The following is a 23201-nucleotide window of genomic DNA, read 5'->3' on the forward strand; positions in this document are numbered from 1 at the left end:
AAACAGCATTCCTCTAGCATGAAAAATAACAATAAAAATGTGCATTTTAAGAACAGTTAAATATATATTGTTACTGCTTCTATGGGGTCTACAGTCTCTGTGAAATCTTTGATTTTGTATTGCTCCTTTTCTTGCTTTTTTGTTCTCTAAGCAAAAATACATAAACAGTTTTGAATATGAATAAACTCAATCAGGTCATTAAAGAGATGTTCTGTTACTAGAAAAAAAAGCATACACACTCAGTTGCCCACACAGTGAGAGTGATTGTAAAAGAACTGGGGTTATTATAAAATCAGCTATTATACGCCACGTCTATAGGAACAAGCTGTTTGGAAACTTTGCACACATTTAATCCTCACTAAAATATCCCACAATTTTAGTGCCTGATTTTCACAAAGCATCATTGGAACTACAATAGTAATTGTGTTTTGTGGTTAGAAGAGACTAAAATCAAATATTTTGGCTATACACAACGTGATATATTCAGCAAATTTACTGCTTCTTTGTGGCCAGGTGGTGGCTTTACCAAATATTTTTGAATAAAGCCTTGAATCATTGCAGAATTTTTGAAAATGAAAAGATTGAAGAAAAAAACATACAACCACACCATGTGTTTTAACTCAAAATATTGTTCATTAAGTATTTACTTTGTTTTAGGTTTTTACTGAGGAAGTCAATATTCCTGTTGTTGGCTGTTTAAAAGAAAAAAGCTGATACTCCAGCCCAGGATGCCCAGATATTCCATTGTATTCTCAACACCTGCAACAGTCTCCATCTGAGCACTGGGGACCTTCAGACGCTGCTGATCTGTAACATATCTTCACAAAGCTGTACAAATATCTGCTCTAGTTTGGGACCGAAAGCCTGCTGGATATGAAGTTGCTTTCATGCTTCCAAAATCAATAGCCAGACCTCCAGTCAACAGTCCGGCTACGAACCTAAACCAGCCAGACGAATGCTAATTTTATTAAGCTGGTACATTCTGTGCACTCGCTTCTAGCCATGCTTTAGCGTGTCTCACAGTGGGACATTTCAAATCAAGCGTGCGTAAATATTATAGGAGACAAAATTCTCCAAATGTTTAAGATGAGTAGGAGATCGGAGAAGCAGTTAGCTGTGAGAAAATGTTTACATGTGGCAAGGCTCCGTGAGGGGCCGCTGCATGGTACAAGGCCACAGTGTGTGTTCAGTGTTTGTCTAAGTAGCTATGAGTCAGCATCGGGTGAAATGGCAGTCTGTTTTGGCAAACGGTTTGTTTGACATTTAGCACAGATACCCAAAATGCTGTGTGTTATTTAGCAACAGGACTTAAAGTGCATATTTTTATGGAAGGATCTGAAATCTCAAACTGGGGCTCAAATTATAACAAAAAGAATAATAACTTTGTTCGTCTCACTTACATGCAGCATATTTACATTTTTTCATTCACTGCTTTATAATTTTTCATGAATGAATGAATACTCTCTGCATTACCAACACTGATCTTTTCATGTCACTTAAACAACCAAAACACTTCATATTTGTTTCAAAGTAATCTTGTTCGATCATTTCACTGATGACAATTTACATTTAGAAAACAAATAAATTAGCACTCATTGACAATCTTCAATTGTCCAGTTTTGCAATTGTCCCCTAAGATTCCTCTTCTTGCTTTAAAGGTTAGGCATTTTGTGTAACCTGAGATGCTTTTCTGTTTATCTTTGCTGTAAATAGTGGCATTTCTGCTCAGGCCTGCCAATCACTTGATTTTTATCGCACTAAAACTCTAAAGACTCTTGTGTGTGATCCCATACCAGCAGTTTCTGAAATACTCAGATCAACCCATCTGTCACCAACAACCATGCAACAGTTAAAGTCACTGATGTTTGACGTGAATATTAACTGTATCTCTTGACCTGTATCTGTATTATTTTATGATTTGTTTTAAAAGAATACAAATGCAAACACACACCAAAAATGTGTGTGAAGTTACCATGGATACACAGCATCATCAAATTTATCCGTAGAGTTCTAACCCTTTTTTTTTCTCTGATGCACTTTTAAGTGTGATGCAAAAGTATGCAAAAATGTATGTAAAAATGTGTTTAACATAAACAATGGTGGGTTGAGTCCATAATGTATACAGTGCAACGTAACATTGATTCTCAAGCCTAATAACCTGGCATTAACTCTTGCACAACGAGACCAAGGGGCATATACTGTATCTCTTAATGTCTGTGGATGGAATCGCCATCTGTGCTCAAAAATAGAGGCACGTGGTTTAATTCCTGGGTGGCGTATTAAGGACAGGTGCTTTCCAACACTTAAATGACATAGTTCTACCTTGGGAGTGTTCCAATATAATTAACCCATTTTCCCACAAAGACAACTCTCTGACTCTAAAATAAACTCATCTAAAATGAGGGTGTCCCAGAGACATCTAGGATTTAATGTCATACCTGTTAAACACTGATACATCTTCAGGCATTCCAGATACGAAAAAGGAGAAGAATCCAACTTTCAGGTTCATTGTCGGTCATGGATTTGAAAGAAAGCTTCATTAAAATTCAATGGAATGGGGCTGCTTGAAATACTGCAAGTGAAATATTTTCAATACTTACTATTTGCTCACAAACAACAGAGAACAAAGTGTTGGTGAAAAAAAGTGATGGTCAGCAATTGTGAGACAATATTTCTTTGTCAAAACTCTAAATAATAACTTGTCAATTTTTAAGACATTCACCATGGCACAAGCAGCATCTCTTTATTTCCTGCATCAAATACTACAATGAAGGCAAACATTTTCATAGCAACAAGTCTAGTTAGTTTGCCGAGGTAAGTTAGTACTAGTAAAAGGTGCTTTCTAAAACAATTCATAGACATGTAATAAATAATATGAAAGCAAGCTTAGTATCCAAGCCCCTTAACTGAGTTCCGTTATACAAGCATCTTGCAATAATGGCATCTGGTATCTTGCTACGATTCCTCTAACAGCACAGATTGATATGTATTTATCTGAAGAATTGGGAAAATAATAATAATAATTAAAAAATGATGTCTAAAGAGTGCAGAAATACACAATTGTATCCCAGTTATGTTATACCCTGAGCTCCATAGGTTTGGTATTATGAGTCATGTTCACTTTATTCAATGTTGCATTATGCATATAAGGACAGGTTCATTATGAAAGTCACTGGCTTCTGCAGTATCTCCTTCATCTTTTAATATTTCCCTTTTTAATTTCTCTCTCTTTCCCTCCCTCACTCTCACTCTCTTTCTCTAAGATATGTCTTTGATTAAATAAGAAGCCATGGGGTGGATGTGGCTGTTAATTGCGCAAGGCTGTGGCTGGAGCTGAATCAACACTGCACAGAGGTCATTAAAGCCTCACGAGTCCGCTCGGCTCTGTTTGTTAAAACCCAACTCCCAGCTGCCCCCCACATCTGTTGTGCAAATTCTGCCTCTAATTTAAGTTCACACATGATGCTTGCCACAGTCCACTGGAAATAATCTTCCGCCTTCATCTTCCAACCGCCATTATCCTCCCCGCCTTCATTGTGCAGTTGCACATAGCCATTGTCCAACTAGCAAACTTCAATTAAAAAAAGAGGGATATATCTGGACATTCATCAATTGATTCATTATTCCGCAATCTGTCTCCCACCAAGGATATTTGGATAGGCTGATTAATCTTTCTGTCATGCATCTATGAAGATGCATGGAGATGATTACATTAAAAAAATCAGTGAAGAGGGGGAAAAAAGTATGGAGGCATATATATATATATATACGTATATATATATATATATATATATATATATATATATATATTTATATATATACGTATATATATATATATACGTATATATATATATATATATATATATATATATATATATATATATATACGTATATATGTATATATATACGTATATATATATATATATATATATATATATATATATATATATATATATATATATATATATACGTATATATATATATATATACGTATATAGTGGCTGTGCCTCAGTACGAGAAAAAAACCTCTTTGATTTGATATGAAGAGGATGATTTGTGGATTATCATCTTTGACTGGTTTTATTCCTAACATTTATTGTTTATTTCTATGCTGTTCTTTTCTGTAGCTTCCAACAGGAGTCCAGACAAGCATGCGTTCTGCCGTTTTCTGTGTGGAAGAAGAAGAACTCAGCTCAACATGTGTTTCTTATGAAAGCCTCCACGCCACACGGGACTGGTGCATGACCACAAACTTGAAAAACAAGAGGGAGGGGGACGAGGCGTAGCGTTACAAAGGGTGCCATGGCTGGTATGTCATGTTAGAGCCAAGACCATTGATGAATTACACTGTGGATTGGCACATCCAAGAATCTTTTACTAAAGAAAAACTCAGAATTATCAGAATTTGCCTCAGCATTGTAGGACAGTTCATCCAGGAAAACAAGAACATTTATCGTCCTCTGCTTCACTCATTAGACATAAATGCTCAGCTTTCAATGTGAGCTTTATTAATTATCTAAAAATTCTGCATTTTGAGTAATAACTCAGACTGGGATGCTTTCCCAGGATAATCTTCCACCACCATGCAGAGTGGTGTCCAGCACGCGTTTGCTTCCGTGAGACAGGAGTAGTAACAAATCAAGAAGGCAGAGCCAAAATTTTTTTAAACCTATGGGGAGCTTGTGCAAGCAAACGCTGTGGTTCAAATTGTCTGACTGGCAAAGATTTCACTAACTGGAAAAATGCATTCTTGTAATGACTCCAAGCTTGTTGGCTTATAGTTTTGGAGTAGTCGCACATAGCAAGGTTTAAAAAATCTCACTCTGATCACAAAAGAAGTGTTGGATAAGCTATTTCTTCTCTCATCATTCTCTGGCTCATCATGTGCTCTGAGCGCTGATCATCTGATTGATTTGCTCGTCTCTCATGAACAATTTGGTTTAAATAAAGTGTTTCATGATCATAAAACAGCGACGCCTCATTCTTCAGCCAATGGGCAATCTGAAGAACAGCTGTTTCTAATAAAACTTTTTTTTTTACCTTGAGGGTACGAGTTAAACAGCTGATTGCACACAGTTTTGTTTTTCTCTATATGGTTACTTTAAGCAAGAAACAAAATATTACAATACAAGCACAAGAAACAGGATTGTCTTAGCTGACATGCGCAAGCCTGAGCAGTTTTAAATTCCCACATAAATAACCACAACAGCGTGTTATGAGACAGAATGTAGCACTGTCCTAAACAATAAGCCAGTGTTTTGTATATTGCAAGGAAGATTAATAGCCTTGTCCTAATCCAGTTGGCAAAGGACTGCGTTCCAAACAACAAAAAGGCAGAAGGTTTCAAATTTGACCTATTTTCACCCAAAGGAAATTTATAAACAGAAAACAGAGTCATATTGTATTTGTTGTTTTGATCTCAATTGTACAGTTAATCTTTAACATATTTTTGTGGTCAGGCCTGCCAGTGAGTGTACCCAGGCTGTGTGTAAATGTAGCCTACATGTTTTTAAGGCACGTACAGTATGTGCCGAAAAGAGAAGGAGAGAGCGAGAGAGTGAGATTGGGATGGCTCTGAAACAGGCCTTGGGGCAGCTAACATCTCTTTAATGTGGGAATCCAAAATGTTCAGTCGTAGTGAGAGACTGGCTCCAATCCCACAGCGCTTGTGTCTCATTAAGACTCTTCAAAACTGATCTGCAATGGTGTGTGTGCTATTTAGTGTACATTACATGTGTAAAGAAGCCACAAAATGACAAAGAAACCACTAGATATGCTGGATCTGCACATATTAGTGGTAACTGAGGAAGGTTCCGGGCGATTGACTGCAGTCCTCATTTGCAAAAACCAAAGAATTTCACTAAATGTTCCTGTTTTTATTCTTCCCAGATGGTAGAGTTCATTTCGAAGTGATGTGACCTCTATTCCACATACATGACATATGACGGTAAGGTTTAGTTTGCGTTGTTTAAGCCGATTCTAGAGCGAATACTTCTCAATGGCTTTGTAAAATATAAAGAAGCCGGCACTTCATCAACCACTTCTCATCTTGGTTCATGTTTCTGAGAGGTTACAGATCACCCTCCACTCCTAAGAACCAATGGCCTTCTAGTCTGAACTGGATTAGTTGAAAGACAACAGCTCTGTGGACACCATTGCTCTCTGTTGACCCCTACATTAATAAAGTGGAGGCTGTGTTCTGTGTTTGGAATATTTCGACTTCTGGAGAAAAAGGGAAGTCGAAATTTCTGTGCACCAAAGGCGAGTTCTATGTCAGGAGTATTAATTTATGATTTTCATCACAGCTGGTGACCCCATCACCTCGATTAAAATGCAGGCTTTGTAATTTCATGGTTAATATTCAATAGCCACTTGTCCTCTCTTCGTGAAGTGTGAGAATATGAGAATATCTTGAGGGGATTGCTGGAAAGTATGTGTGTGAATACCAATGCACTGGGTGTCCAGGATACAGGACACTGTTGAACTGTTGGATGCCCATCGATGTTCTTGTTAACAGTGTCCTGAAGAGTAGACGCTCTTGAAGAGAAACGAATGGATGCTCTGTCTGCATCCAGTCTTTGGTATCAAGCAAGCAGATTCCTGCTTATAAAACAGGTGAGAAACGTAGATGTGATTTATTTTATTTTTTTTACATTAGAGGGTTAAAAACTCCTGAGCAAAAAAGAAGAAACAAGAACCTGCACCTCCCTTACTGGCGCATTGGCTGGAACAGGCATTTCTCCTCAACCACTTTGGCATCCTATAAAAAGTGCATTAAAGTTCTCTGTTTCACAAAAAAGCCACTCAGATCAGAGAAAAGCAGTTGAAATTGAGCCCTAAGACAAAATCCAAGTTTGATCATCATCTATTACACTTTCTGGCAAAATAGTGAAATGTTGAAGGCTGATTATACTACAAGTACCCTTAACGATTTCTTAAATATCAACCCAATTGGCAATGAATCTAACCTTGAAATTCCCTATACATATGAACAAACGTTTGTAAATGTTGACCATCACACCCGTATGTGGAACGTTCCCAAAATGTTGCCTCAGATTTGGAAGCACACGATTGTATAAGATGTCTTTGTATGCTGTAGTATTACAAATTCTTTTAACTGGAACTAAGAGGCTGAAACCTGTTCCAGCAGTGCATATGTTCACAAAGTGAGCTCCATGAAGACATGGTTTGTCATGGTTAGAGTGGAAGAACTCAAATGGTCTGCACAGAGCCCTGTCCTCAAATCCACTGTATACCTTTGGGATGAACAAATCCCCATAACCACACTAAAGATTTTAAAGTAAACCCTTCCCAGAAGATTGGAGGTTATTATAAGCACAAATGAGAGACAAATGTGGAACGGGACGTTCACTAAGAAAATATGGGTGTATAGATGAAATGATCAGGTGTCCTTTGGTCATATAGTATGTACAAAATTTACCATATTGAATTTTGACATACATGCCAGATATTTTATTAACAACTATTTTTGAACCAGTCTTGCTCATTCTACTGTATTATTTATTGTATGTTTATCCTGAAGAAACATTTCATTCCACTGTATACAAGATATAGAAGATAATGACAAACAATGCACTTGACTTGACTAAGAGATCCAATCCAGAGATCTATAAAATGCTGGCACAGACAATAGTATGGTATTAAAACTAGTAGGTACTGAATTAAAATCCATTTGTACTGAATCACATGCAGTAGTTAATGATTAAATGCATTAGTTACTGAGTTGAATGCAGAGGTTACTGTGTAAAACATAATTTGACATCATTTCAAATGTAACAAATATACTGTGGGAATAAAATGGTACAAACACAGGAGTTTCAACACTGTCCTTTATTCCTTAGTTTATATGAAGAATTTTACATATCTAGTCTCTTTGTCAAGTTTATGTTTATTTTCTATATTTAATATCCAGTTCCTTTTTTTTTGTAGATTGTCATCAAGATGTAAACATTATTGACTACTTACTACAACATGATTTGCTAATTTGGTGTTACTGCTAACAAAAAAAAAAAAAGAAAGAATAAAGAGAAGAAAAAACAAAACAAATATCGGGCTTCTTACAATAAGAAGCTTCTATTAAGATTTGATGTATAGGCTAAACTCAAATGAAATGAACACATGTTAAAACAAATAAGCTGAAACATTTGCATCACCATAGAATCTTGAAAAATAAAGAATCAGCCATTCGTGTTTTAGGGTTCAAACTAATGCATGTTTACCGATATCTGCAATTTTAGAACTTTCATGATCACAATAAACATTGTATACTGTATACTGAAACTGTAAATAAAGGATGTAATCAAATGACAGAACAATCACGGATGCTGGCATTTTAGAAAGAAATTTATTGGCAGAAACTAAAATTTTGGGCAAAATTTGGAATTAATAATAATACTTATTATTGGAGTCTATTCTTTTCTTTTTTTAATCAATAACATTAATTTCAAGCAATAAGTTAAAATTGAATTAAAAATTAAAGGTGAATTTTTATTATTTTTTCCCCCTTAATTTCTTGCCTCCAATTGTACTTTTTGAAAAAAAAAAAAAAAAAAACATATGTAAGGCTTGCACGGTATTTTGGCCATTTGGAACAGGGCTTTAAAAGAAAAAAGAAATAGAATTGGAAGAAAAAGAACAAAAGTGAAAACAAACAAACTGAAAATATCACAGGACAGGATAAAGAGAGCAACAAATCTCTCTGTTCACATGAGTAAATACAAGGCATCATCAAACCTGTGCATTGCATAAAATCTTTAAATAAACACAGCCCTTTCTCCAACTCCTGTCCACTTCAGTCCTGTGCTCACAGTTTATGGACAGCAGAGTGTTACAGTAAGTGTGCATATATAGAACCCTTTTGCATTACTGTACATTGGGTCAGTGTCTTAGAAGACAGAAAAGTGCCGTCAGCGTCGCCAAATGGATGAAGTCAAATCTGCTTACAGTTTCCTGGAGAATATAAATGGAAGCTGCTTCAAAAAGATGACATCATATTTTAAAAAAGAAGTCAGTGAGTTCTCATTCAAGCATCATTTTTTGGGAATGTAATGTGGGACTGTTAAAGGTTAATCTAATAATAATAATAATAATAATAATAATAATAATAATAATAATAATAATAATAATAATGTGCAGATTTTTGATGAATTTTCACACTGGGATTTGGTGCCCCAAAATATTAAGCAGCGATGGTGATATTCATTCTCTGAAAAAGTTGTAATGCAATATGAAGGAGTGAAATTGGCCAATTTAGCCTACAACATCTGCAACCAGTAGCAAGTATCTATGTCTTAAAGATGTCTTTTCCCAATCATGTCGGACTACAGAAGATGGGTGAGAAGGGAGAGTCTTAAAGCAGACTGCAAAAAAAGCCAGTGTCCCAGAATTCTTGTAAAATCTGAGGCTAAATGTCTCTGGAACACAATCAGCAAGCTCGGAAACACAGACCAGATCTCCCTCACAGGATTTGTCATGCTTCTCATTGGGAAACCAACCTCGAAGCCTAGTAAGTCAGAAGTCCTCTGATTGAATTTCCCACGTGGAACTTCTCACAAGAAGTTCTGAGCGGACACTGCAGTGGAGTACAGGAGGTTCAGGAAGAGAAGCAGAGGCCGCAGCACTCCATGCAGATCTCTAGGCAGTCGGCCGACTCGCAGCAGGCGTCGATGATGCCACAGTCCATGTCACACGGAAGCTCGCAGTCTCCGCATTCTTCTGAGCCACAGCAGCAGCAGAAGCACGAATCATCAGAGGAGCAGGAGCCACATGTTGCACAGTCCAGCACGATGTTGCACAGCATTAGGAACTCGCAGAACAGGCAAGCCAGGATGCAGTGAACACAGCAGTCTGACACACACACAGAGAAATGACGTTATAAAATTCTGACATTAGTAAATCAATGTGTGATGCAGAATACTTGCTTGATGTTTAACCCTGTGTTCACACTGGCAGTGAAGCAGATGCTGGAAGTTTTTTATTTGCATCGAAAGTGGTTTTTTTTTTTTTTTTTCTGACATTAGTGGACTATGATGCACAGCCAGTACCTTTGCTGTCTCACAGCTCGTGTTTCTGCTTCAATCCTGAGCTAGGGTTACTATCTATGTGAAGTTCTTTCGCCAAAATGGCCACGTGACCTTTAAAAATGGGTCGAGATCAGTTCAAGTTGGAGAGAGTAATTACTGTAGATTCCCTAAGGATATATCATGCTACAGTTTAATGGAGATAGCTACATTGTAGGTGCTTTCAACAGTGAACAGGGCTCAGCATGGGCAATCGTTCTGACCCATGTCCCTGTCACAGGTGCAGTTTTGAACACTTTTGGTAGGTAATAACTTCTGCATATCGAGAACACCCCACTAGATCTGTTGTTTTGGAGATGCTCTGCCCCAGTGGGCCAGCTTTCACAATTTGGTCTTTATGCTTAGCCATTTTTCCTGCTTCCAGAACATCAACTGACTGTTTATTTGCTACAAAAAATGTCCCACCACCTTTTGAAAGGTGCAATTTGATTTAAAGTAATTCACTTTATCTTTCAGTGTTTTTAATGTTAGGGCTAAGTGAAAATAAAACTCACACTATCCCCTCTATGTAGTAATTTTAGCTTTGGTATTCCTAGTCAATAAGCCATTTCTAGATCTGTGTAAATGCTTAATGTAAACGTAAACTGTACCCACCATCCTGGGCCTCTGTGGGGATCTGTGAGCTGTTGGACTTGGAGCTTCCTTTACTTCTCTTGCTGCTCTGGCTGTTGATTGATGGGTTTGATTGCAACTTTTTGGGGGTCTTATGATGTGCACACGAAGATGAGGATGTCGACGCCGCTGCCCGCAAGATTGCTGCGCCACTCTTGACGCTATTGCTGTGCACCTGCTGTTTCAGAGACTTGCCGTTTTTCATAAGCGCTGCAGACTCCGAGGGGCTGGTTAAAGACTTGTGCAGGGGTGTAGACCTGGCCTGAGGTTGACCTAGAGAAGAATGATAAAATACAACAAAGATGAGACAATTGTCACTGTGGCCAAGCACTTTGTTAAAATATGAGGTCTTCCACAGTACAATTATTCTCCTCATATAGCCTAGAGACCCAAAAATAATCCCAAAAACTGCATAGTTTTGTAATACACACCCATCAAGTATCTTGTTTCCTCCTCAAAAACAGGCTGGAATGCTAATGAGTATTAAAATGAATGCTACTCATAGTAGATTTCCTGAGTTTCTAAGTTCAAAGCCTTTACTTTACCCTTACACTTTACTTTACTTACACTCACAAATGATAACTCAGCATTTGCGAGATCCGCTTCCCATGCATACACATAATCCACTGAGAAAATAGCATCGTTGTTGTTTTTTTCCTGAAAAAAGGTCGTGGGAGATTTATACCAGTTCAGGGACCTTCAGTTTTAAGACCATGTGTCTTGGTGGAATAAGTCCATGTGTTTGTAATATCCATCCCATAATAACTAACCAGATGTTAGCACTACAAATAAATTTATAGCAACATGAAGAAAGTGCTGCTGAAAGTGTTGATTAATTTTCTATAACAGCACGGCTCTGTCACTCGTTACGGCGGTGATTCAATTCAACGCGCTCCATGAAATGTTCTAGTTTCTAAAGTAACAGCTCATTCACGGGGACTTGTATGGCAAATAAACACAAACACCTAGCTAAACAAATCATATCAGGCAAGAACCGATTACAATATCATTACAAACTCTGGAAGCATTTGTGTAATCAGAAGAATAAACAAGGAGAGAAATCCAATTCTTGTATATTCATTGGACCGTTTTGCTTTACCTGAGGGACACAAACATAAAAAATCCTGCTGACTATAAATAAAGTGCAGCAATTCTAACTTAAAACAGCTTACAAAATGTTCTGAATGGTCCATACAATCATTCAATTGCATTGCTTTTCATTATTAAACATGCTACACATGTTATTTGGCTAGTGACAAATGCTATTTAGCAAATGACAGCTTGGCAGATTGTTTCCAAATGCTAAGTCAGTTTTTAATGAATTGGACTGAGGATTAGAAAACATGCTATAGAAAACCGATTAACGTTTGAAAACAACAAAAAACTTTGCAGGTTCTATGTTGTGCCATCTGCTGTGGCTTATCCAAACCTGTGCATTTATGTAAATGAATTAGCTGAAGAAAGATCATTAGTCCAGTGACAAACTGGAGATATGGAGGTAGAAATAGAAACCTGACCATTTCCAGTTCAAACAGTCGAAATTATAGTCTATAGACTATTCACCCATTCATTATCTGTTGCCCTTATTCTACACTGGCTCTAAGAAGCCTGGAGTCTATCACAGAATCTTGGGGCACAAGGCTGGGGACACCCTGGACAGGTTGCCAAGCCATCAGCACACAATCACACAAACACACTCTATGGACATTTAAGAGATGCCAATTAGCCTACAATGCATGTCTTTGGCCTGTTGAAGGAAACTGGAGATCCCAAAAGAAACCCCAAAGCACTTACAAACTCTGCATGTCCTTTAGCAATAAAGAAAATGAATGAGTCAGCATTAAAAAGTAACTCCATGTTAGTTGCTTTGTATGTAAGGACTTTGTTGCTGTTTAACAATTTAATATAATACCCCTTGTATCATTGGAAGGCAGTAAACACTTTGCTCAGAGAAATTGTAAACCAAATACTTTAGCTCAGGACATACTGTGGTTGCCAATTGTTTACAATCAATTTATTAAAAAACTCAGATTCTGACTAAATTCTGACAGCTTCTATATTTTTACGTCATATAGTTCGGGTCAGTCCCTCTGGTTTCCTTCTTTGCTTTTTGAAGTTCAGACGTAGACTCCCCATAAGTTTACAACCTACAAATGTTCTAGTGTTCCTCCGCAAAACCACTCGGCGAGTTGTTCTTGGCAGCTTATCGCCAGACATGCATATATTTTACTCCCGAACACCACATCCTAATTACGCCGGACGAAAGAAAAACTAAGTGAAAAAGCACACCTTTGCTGCCAAAAGAAATACCCTTTTATAAATCTGAAATAAGAACTTATCATAAGACTTTATAGAATCCTGATGTAGCACTGAACATTTTCGTGACCATAGCATACTGGTTTTGGGTCACACTGAAAAGATCCTGAGAGGAAAGTGAAATTTGGACTTCATTAGAAGAAGAATTTTGTCCCAACGCCTATGGGTAGATAAACACACCTCTCATGATTGCCACACACTGTGGCCTGAAGCATATGAAATTGTACTTGAAAAAAAAATTTTTTACATTAGACCAATAGTGCTCTGTTGTTCTTGGGAAGCCATTGAGGTTATGCAACAACTAATCTAGTGTGACTGAATATTTTTTCATTCAGTCTTTTCAAACTTCCAGATGTCTGACCTGTTAGAAGAAAGATGGTAAAGTTCTTATTTTTTGTTTGCATTTATGCGTGTCAAATCCCTCAAGCTGCTAAAAAGTCATAGTAGGCCCTCGTCTCTCGTTCTCTCCGTCGGAATGAAAACAAGCATATGACCGCATTTCACTATGGGATCCATAGGTTTGGAGTTAGAAAGAGCGAGTGATGGTAATTGGCTACCACCCCCACTGTTCCCTAAACCCACCTATAAAAACCAGAGCTCTAATGTATACATGTCTGGCTTTGCCACGTTTACAGTGAGTGTCGGTTTTCCGCAGAAATGCCCAACACAGCTCACATTAAAGAAAGTGTGATGGATAGGAAGATGAAAGACATCTGGAGAATGAAATGCAGAAAGTCCCAGCATTAAGATTAGGACTTTATTTAAAAAAACAAAAACAAAAACATTTTATTTAATCAGACTTGTTTTAAATTAATCCGAAGACAAAAATGTCACTGCAATACTGAAAATGTAACAACAACAACAACAACAACAACAATAATAATAATAATAAAATAATAATAATAATAATAATAATAATAATAATAATAATAATAATAATAATAATAATTCAATTAAATTGTTTTCTTCTTTTTATTATTAATCTGCTACTGGAACTTATCCCAGCCTCTATTATCTGTGGGTTTTTTGTTTTTTTTTAATTGTATTTCACATCGTTTGTTTTCACATTTCCAGGCATCCACTTAAAAACATAACAAACCAATTAGATTGAACCAGTCAGACTGGAGGTGTTAAGTGGCTTACAAAAAAAATCACATCCTCTCTTGTTCTCTCAATCACGTTTTTCAATAAATCGCTCTCCGAAAGCAATCCGTCAAGAAAACAAAAAGTTTGCGCAGACTTTAGTAGGTTTCTGACAACAGAATGTTTCATACACAGGGAAATGTGTGATTATTCTCCACATTTAGTTCAAAACAGATGCCTCATCTGTTTAGAGTCTTTGCCTTTACTCAATAGTGGTAAGCTATTAGTGGTAATAGCTTCAAACTGATGCCTTATTTATAGCCAGGAAACAATAATTAATGCTTAAGCATTAAAGTGTAAGTGTAGCCTGTTCGGTCATGCCAGTTGCATATCTGGATTTTTATAAAGGAAAGTATTTTATGGAGCTGATCCTCTTACACATTTTGGGAACATATCCATGCTGTAAAATATCCTTTGACAAATTTCATTTTTTTTTACACCATGTAACACCACTGATGATGGTGTTCTAAGATCTGAAATCCTGTATGTGTGGAAATATGGTTACTGTGAAGGCCACAGATGACGATTTACAATGATTTATGATTTTATTCATTATCAAACTGTGAGTTTTGAACCATATGGAAGTGGGCAGAGTCAACAATAAAGAGGCGACTCGCATTGGTATAGAATTTCACCAAAGGATAAATATCAAACAGAAGAATTGCACCGGTTTGCAGTGACAATTGGATCAAAATGTTTCAAAAATAATAACAGGGCTGATGAAGGGGTACAGGTCACTTTTTCAGAGCTGTACTGTTTTCTGAACGTATGACACACAGGCATACATCCACTATTTCTTTGAGCAACAAGCTCCTTGCAAACAATGAAACCTCTACACAAGTCCAAAATCCAGATCGTCTGGTCTTGCTCAGTGGATTTTACATGCCACAGGGCAGGACATGATGTTAAGTGCATAACAGCATCATGCTCTACCTGTCTGGAAGCTGTCATGTCATGTACTGTAGGCTTCGCAAAAGAAATTTGATTCTTAACCAGTTCGCTATACGAGTTCAAATATGAGCAGTGAGAAAAAGCCAATTTCTCATTAGTATGTGAAAAAAAACAACACAGTCACACAGTCATGGCTTTATACGCTAACAAGAACCAGTCTTAGAAAAACCACACTGCTTTTCAGTTTTAAATTAAACACCCTCCACATTCTCACACACAAATAGAACCACCCGCTGCTTACACGCTTACCACCAAAACTTTTTTTGGGAAACAGTCTAACAGCATTTCCATAATCTGGTCCATTTCGGGCTTTACGACCACAGCAAGTCAAGGTAATTTAACCCTCAGTGGGATTGTTTTGATGACATTAGGAAATATAAACTCTAAACAAACATTTCAAAATTTTTTTTTTTTTTAAAGATTTTTCAGTTTTCTGTAATTCCCTTTAAATCCTTAACAGATTTCATTTGGATGTTTTCGATCAGGGCTACAAAGTCTCTGACGTCGTGACTCAGGAAGGAAATGTGATTTTGTATTAAAAAATTATAACCTTGTGAAAAAATAAGCAATTTGAAAATGTTTCATACTTAAAAAATCAAGACATGGTTTTCTTGAGATTTCTGAGCAGTCTATTAAGAAGTTGTTTACTAGACCGAAAACTGTAAATGGTCTTACATTGGCTGTGTGTGTGTGTGTGTGTGTGTGTGTGTGTGTGTGTGTGTGTGTGTGTGTGTGTGTGTGTGTGAGAGAGAGAGAGAGAGAGAGAGAGAGAGAGAGAGAGAGAGAGAGAGAGAGAGAGAGAGAGAGAGAGAGAGAGCATTTACTGTACTTATATCCTGTTGGAGTCCTCAAAAGAATAGTTCTGTCTCACAGTATTGACCTAATGGGAATGTTGCCTTATTTTTAAAACATTAAACTAGCCAAAAGATTTATTTTTATTACTAAGGCTAGGGTTAGATTTAGGTTAAGGTATAATGTCATTTAGCTTCAATAGGTCCTGCAAAGGAGAGTAACACAAACGTTTGTGTGTGTGTGTGTGTGTGTGTGTGTGTGTGTGTGTGTGTGTGTGTGTGTGTGTGTGTGTGTGTGTTAGCCATTTAGCCATGGCCATCTGCTCATCAAAGCTAGAGGGCAGAATGCAAATCAACACTAATAACTGACCACAGTGTCAGTTCACAAGCACTGGAATATTCTCTCTGACACACACAAACCACTGCAAACTGCTGTATGCTGTACAGTCAGGAGAAAGGAGTCTTTGTCTGGTTTATGGGTCACACATCTCAAAAGAGACAAGCTGTCCATCTCTTGCCAACTCCCAGTTGTGCACTATGGAGAGAAAAAGAATGTGTGTGTGTGTGTGTGTGTGTGTGTGTCTGTGTGTGTGTGTGTGCGCGCGTGTGTGTGTGTGTGTGTGTGGGGGGGGGGTGTGTGTTAGATAGCAGGGGAAACAAATACCAAAAAAGAACACCTTATTGCAGGCCTGAAACTTGTTTAGACATTAAAACAAATGAGATTCAGCCCTCAGGTGGCTAAAAATACACTACTTTGCTTCTTAATGACAGAGAACTTCACAGACAGGGTGGATAGAGGGACAAACACAGTTTAGAAAAAAAAGAAGAAGAAAAAAAGAATGCTGAGAGCGAATAAAAGAGGGGTGTGGACATCAGGCTTGTAGTCGAGCAGTACAACATCAGGGAGCTAGAGGTGAGTCAAAGGCAAGGTGATTCAGCCTGTGATGACTACTCCACCCTGAAAAAGCACATTCTGCTCCACACACACATACACAAAGAAAAGAACCTTTTCTCCTAAACCTAAACCCCTAATCTCCTGCTGCATCCAAAATGCAGTGAGTAATGGTGCCCCTGTTTCTCAGCCACATGGCAGCAGAGAGCAATGACTCAGTGCTCTCAGTGCTCCCTGACTCATGCTAAAGGGCTACAACACAAATACACACAATTACTAAAAACACAGCATGTTTAAAACATTATGCTTTAATGTCAAGGCTTGATTCTTTTCATTTGTCTCCAAAAATCATTTTCTGTTTCATGATGGAGATGTTTTCCATAAAACAGGATTGATAACCAAATTTCTCAATCATATGGTAAATGTCTATAGCCGGGGATCTTTTTTGTAATATAAATAAATAAATAGATAGATAGATAGATAGATAGATAGATAGATAGATAGATAGATAGATAGATAGATAGATAGATAGATAGATAGATAGATAGATAGATAGATAGATAGATAAATAAATAAAGTAAAAGAAATTCGGACCCCTTATTACAGTTTTATTTAAAGAACATTACTTAAATGTGTAGAATAATATTTAGGATGTTTTATTGGAGCCATATTCCAATTCTATACACAGGGCACATTATTTTTGAGTTATTGAGCATTGGACTTGGAGACCTACACACATTTAAATATCATGGACAATATTATGTACCCCGTGGATATGTTTGATGAGCTACACCTAAAGTCGTGGGTACCAAAGACATTTAAGGGTTTGAGTCTTTAATCAAGGAGGACAAGGTGGCTTAGTGTTAAGTTTGCCTTGCCCTCCATGGTTAGGGGTTTGATTCCAGCCTTTGCTGTGTATATGTACTGTATGTAGTTGCTTCTACTCCCAGTGCTTTTTAGGTTTTCTCTCCCAGTCAAAAGTTGTGTTAAAAGCATTTGTCTGATGGGGTGACACTCCCTCCAGGGTTTGCCACCCCTTAGAATAGGCTCCATGTTGCCCCAACCCTTGCTGTTGATTAAATTAGTACATCATTTTAATGAATTTTATAACTTTTAACAGGTACAACTGAAATACTATCTGGATTATTAGTTTGTATATTTAGATATTACTTGGACGAGCTATAGTGCAAGTCGGTTTTTGTTCGTTCATACTGTACATGCACATTCACACCTAGAGTGACCAGGTGTGTCTGGAGGTTAAGAGGAAACCAGTAAGCATGAGAAGAACATGCAAAGAAACTCTGCACAAACAGTACCCCAAGCTCAAAACTGAACGGAGGCCATGGAGTTTTGAGAAATGTTAAACGCCTGACTTCCTGTTTTACACTGCACCTTTCACTGTAATAGTAGACTGATCCAGCATGTTTAGGAAATGCTCAGGGTGTCTTCTTAAACCTAACGAGCAAAATGGAATTTAATTCATTATGAAAATTTCACTGTCATCTTTAGCTCATCACTGACAAACGTCTGATTTAAGTCTGATCACTAGACTGAGTAGGAGCGGTATGGTAGCAAAACCATTTCAATATGTAAGATTTTGTTACAAACCTTAAAGAGTCCATGATCTGACAATTATGGGCTACAATATGTCTAACTTTGTCCTGTTGGTAGCACAAGAGGGAATAAGTAGCACACCCAAAAACTGATGAGAAGATTGTCCTGGACAGTACAAATCAGTGTGCCAAATCTTATGAACAGTGTGAACTGGGAAAGTAAAAAGGAAACATATTATCCTTCTACAGATGCTGTACATTATGTTGCTTGGACCCTTCATTAAGATCCGATCCACAAAAACGATCTGACGACTCCTTAAAAAAAAAAAAAAGATGGTGAAGAAGTTCAAACCGTACTTTAATCCACACTTGCCATGGCTCATTTCAATGACAATCTCCAGTGATGAGACATCTAATTAGAGAATTTTAGAACTGAGGCTTAAGCCATCATTTTTCACCTGCTTTAAAGGAGTGTATTTCCCCTGATAGGGCCCTTCTGAAGGGTGATAATGGATGAATGAAAAATGGCCGGAATTGAGCTTTAAGTCCTGCTGAGATTGAATAAATGTTCTCTTACGTCTGAGCCAGAGATGAAGATGAGAGCGCGAAAAAGAGAAAGCATTCCATCACACGAGATGAGATGAGCATATTCTTAGCCAAGGATATAAATCCCTGATGGGCTATTAGACGAAAGTCTTAACATAGGCCTTTGTTCTGGCTTTTTTCAGTACTGCGCGCACACACACACACACACACACACACACACACACACACACACACACACACACACACACACACACACACACACACACACACACACACACACACACACACACCTTCATTCTCACTCCCACACTAGGGGTGTAATGTTATCCTACTGTAGTTGTATCTTTTCAGTGCTTCTTATATTTGTATCTGTATTTGTATTTGAATTTTGATGGGTGTGGCCTAAACCAGAAGTCCCCATAAACACTGGATTAAACTGTCAAAAGAAGTAACTAAGTACATGCTCATGAAAAGCCTTCTTCCTCTCATTCGTATCTGTATAACGTATTGATTATTTAGTCACAGTCAAACAAACACACACAAAATAATGCCTACACACAACCACACTAAAGAATAATGGTCAAAAATCTGAATGTAACAATCATTTTTGAAGAGTGAAACTGGGAAATACAGACCGTTAAAACGATAATCCCATGCCAAAGCTAAAGATTGAATGCTGTGTGTTATCAGTGATGTGTGGGTTGTTGTAGCTGTCAGCTGTTGTGAAATTATGCAGACATGGACTTATATAAACTAAAATATATTCCAATGTCTTCATCAGCATAAAGTTATTTTAATGAACATAAGCCAGCTATTCAAATATTGGGCTCATGATTTAGCAGTGTACAAAAATATTTGGCTATTTTTTGGGAGCCAAAGAGATTTTTATGTCTGAATTTTTCACCAACAGTGCCTATTAAGCAACATTACTGGTGACATTATTCATATAAACCTACTTATTGAGGTTTGGTTTAAACTCATTTAATTTAAAGGTCCTGTCAAAATAGCTAATAATCACTGGAGCTTAATAATACATTTAATAACAACGATGGTCAGATCTGCTGCTGCAAAACAACTAATAATATAAAGAATAGAAAAGCGTAGAGAGAGAATTAAAAAAGAATATATGAATATAATAAAAATGGTTTAAAAAAGCAAAATGAGTGAAATAATAATAAAGCGACATGTACTGATTGCATACTAAAAAGGGATCATGTGGTCAGTCAGATTTAAGAAAAAATATTGCGTATAGTTTACATGAAGATATTATATTTCGCTACAAACCGTGATTTAAACGTGAAACCTTTACGTGAAAAGTTTCGAATTACAAGACTGAATGGTGTACATGTACAGTACACAGTATTAACGTTAACCAGTTACATGGAAATCTCACAACTATGTTGGCACTGATGTGAATTACTACATTTTTAATAATTATTTAATCATTATTTTAATATTTCATTAATATGATTATTATTATTTAATTCATTCAGGGGGGGCACGGTGGCTTAGTGGGTAGCACGTTCGCCTCACACCTCCAGGGTCGGGGTTCGATTCCCGCCTCCGCCTTGTGTGTGCGGAGTTTGCATGTTCTCCATGTGCCTCTGGGGTTTCCTCCGGGTACTCCGGTTTCCTCCCCCGGTCCAAAGACATGCATGGTAGGTTGATTGGCATCTCTGGAAAATTGTCCGTAGTGTGTGAGTGAATGAGAGTGTGTGTGTGTGCCCTGTGATGGGTTGGCACTCCATCCAGGGTGTATCCTGCTTTGATGCCCGATGACGCCTGAGATAGGCACAGGCTCCCTGTGACCCGAGGTAGTTCGGATAAAGCAGTAGAAAATGAGTGGAGTGAGAGAGAGAGTGAGTAATTCATTCAGTATTTTTGCAAAACACCAGCATTTTGTGTTCGATTCTCAACTCAGGTGTGACCATGGTGTTTGATTTTATTCAGTGATATTTAAAACCACAGTTTTTAGAAGATATTTGTGAACAATGAGGTTGCTTAAAAACCAAGAGAAGCTGCAGATCTGTAACAAAGAATGCTATAGGCTGCTAATGGCAGAAAGCCAACAACGTAAACATTCCCATTAGTGCTATTAAATACTGTAGGTGAAGAGCAACACGTTTAGATAAATCCCAATTGTTTCCATGTTAGTCTTGGGGAAAATACAATAAATGCTACTATCAGAGGTGTAAACAGCCTGGAATTGAGGTACAGGAGTGTTTTATTATTCTTCCAGACAAACGCGGGACATATGGCTGAGGTCTGAGGATAAACTTAGAAATGATCTCACACATGTCGGGAAAATATGCACCTCCTTTTCGTCAGAAAACAGCAGGATTTCTGGAAAGACGTGAGTAAATGTTGATAAATAAAAAACAAAGATGCAGATGTGAGACAAGACCTCTGTTTTCTCTTATCCACATGACTCCCTGTGGGAACTGATGCTCTCTCACAGACATACAACAAAGAGCAGTTTAGCTGAATTTCATGGCTTTCGCCGCACTTTGTTCACAGACACGCCGGCCGGAGGCACTTTGTCCAGATGCATGCAACCCTCATGACATCATCGCTCTGAAGCCTGAGCATCTGGACCTCGTGGAACGTGATATGACCTCAGGGTTTTTCTGTCAGCATCAATCTGACACACAACTTGATAATCTATTTCCTATCTTCACTGTCCAGTCGATTGACATATGGGGCAAACCAGATTTAAAAAAAAAAAAAAACACAAGAGCAAGCACATGCCTCAGAGAGTGAACGGATCTATAAAGAGACATTCTCCTCATAAAGCCGATGAAGCAATGGTGTTCACTATTTTACAAGTTCCAAACAGACACTTCTCATGCGCTGTCGTCACAGGAAACCAGAAGGGAAAAGCAGTGAGACTGCACATGTGAGCCACGATATTACACTACTCTCAAATGTCATGAATGACTTTTAAGGAGTCTGAATTATTTAATCTAAGATTTGACAGTGATTTGGATCAAGACTGTCTGGAACAATCCAATCAGGAATGCAGGTCAGATCGACCAAATCTATCTGATCATCATATTGTATTATAGAATGTATTGTATTATACAATATAGTATATTCGCTTTGTGATGGTTACATCATAACACCCTAGAGTATGTTATTCCTTACTTATACGGGTCTAGTGTATATAGCCCAATTCGGTCAGTCCAGGAATGAAAAATCAAGCATTATTCGGTTTCAGAATTTACACATATTATGAAGTACTTTTTAGTTGTTGCTTAGTTGAAATGAAAACCTGCATCTACTGTACACTGACCCTTTCCAGATAAGATTGACATAATCTCACCCGGATCCTGTTGATTTGTACCTACTGATATCCGATGCTGTTATTGTTATCATAAAGACACATCTCAGGATACAATATGCCGAAGAACTATTTGGTGCCACCTAAAAGAGGATGAGTTTTGTGAAGGTTTCTTTCTCATGTAATGTCAGAGAATTATTCTGACACCGTCTGCATAAAGAAATGTAGAATATTGTGTGTACAGTATGTGGCCTTGACAGATATTTTCAGCAGCAACCTTGAACATTGGGACATTGTTGATGGGGTATCAAACCATCGCAGGGCAAAATCTCACGTTACGGACAATTTAGAGATGAAAATCAGCAATGCCTGTCTTTGAGGCTTTCCTCCAGGTACTTCAGTTTCCTCCCCAAACTTCCTGATCACAGGGCAGAGGCAGCAATTGAACCCACATCCCTGGAGGTGTGACATATGTTTTGTTCTTAGTTTTCCATGTGCTTTTGTTTATAAAACCATGTGCCTTTGTTGGCATTTTATTCCTGTCTCCTTCACCTTCTCTCAGTGGTCTGTTGCTGATTGTGTTCAGCTGTTCTTTGTCTTCTGTGTATCACTGTCCGTATGTTACCACACGGTAATTCTTGAGTTCATACTCCTTGTATTGTCACCTGCTAAATATCTTGAGAATGATTCCTTTTTTTTGCACTTTCATCTATTTCAAAATCTTGAACTATTAAACAGTGATTGACCAAAGAGCTCTAAGTTAACTAGTATGAAAGATTAGGGTTTTTTTTTTATTATATCCTCTTTAATAAACCTACTGGGACACACGAGAGCTTCAGCTGAAGAAGGCTTCAAGAAGAAGTCATTGGAATAGAGGTAAGACTTAAAACTTCACTGGCACCATTGGAATGAGGAATAATATGAGGTGGCGCCATTTTATCAGCTCACCCAATATCTCATTTCATTCTGCCTCTATTCCTTTGCCAATGCAACGAATCAGACCGCCTCCACCCTCTC

The 23201-nt window shown here is 37.6% G+C and overlaps 1 protein-coding gene across 3 annotated transcripts in view; it reads right to left on the bottom strand.

Annotated features, from left to right (window-relative positions):
• Positions 1–7836: 7836 nt before the first annotated feature.
• mdfi (MyoD family inhibitor) overlaps positions 7837–23201 on the bottom strand; it is a 35840-nt gene continuing 20475 nt past the window's right edge. For 2 of the 3 annotated variants that reach the window (XM_027144175.2, XM_027144174.2), the window contains 2 exons: positions 10695–10985; positions 7837–9867 (listed from right to left, as the gene is read on the bottom strand). In XM_027144175.2, coding sequence (XP_026999976.1) covers positions 9614–9867; positions 10695–10985 — 545 coding nt within the window. In that variant the 3' untranslated portion in view covers positions 7837–9613. The remainder of the gene's footprint in view (positions 9868–10694; positions 10986–23201) is intronic. The other variant, XR_003440322.2, reaches the window with a different exon arrangement.

Source organism: Tachysurus fulvidraco, chromosome 2 (assembly GCF_022655615.1).
Source record: "Tachysurus fulvidraco isolate hzauxx_2018 chromosome 2, HZAU_PFXX_2.0, whole genome shotgun sequence".
NCBI classification, from domain to species: domain Eukaryota; kingdom Metazoa; phylum Chordata; class Actinopteri; order Siluriformes; family Bagridae; genus Tachysurus; species Tachysurus fulvidraco.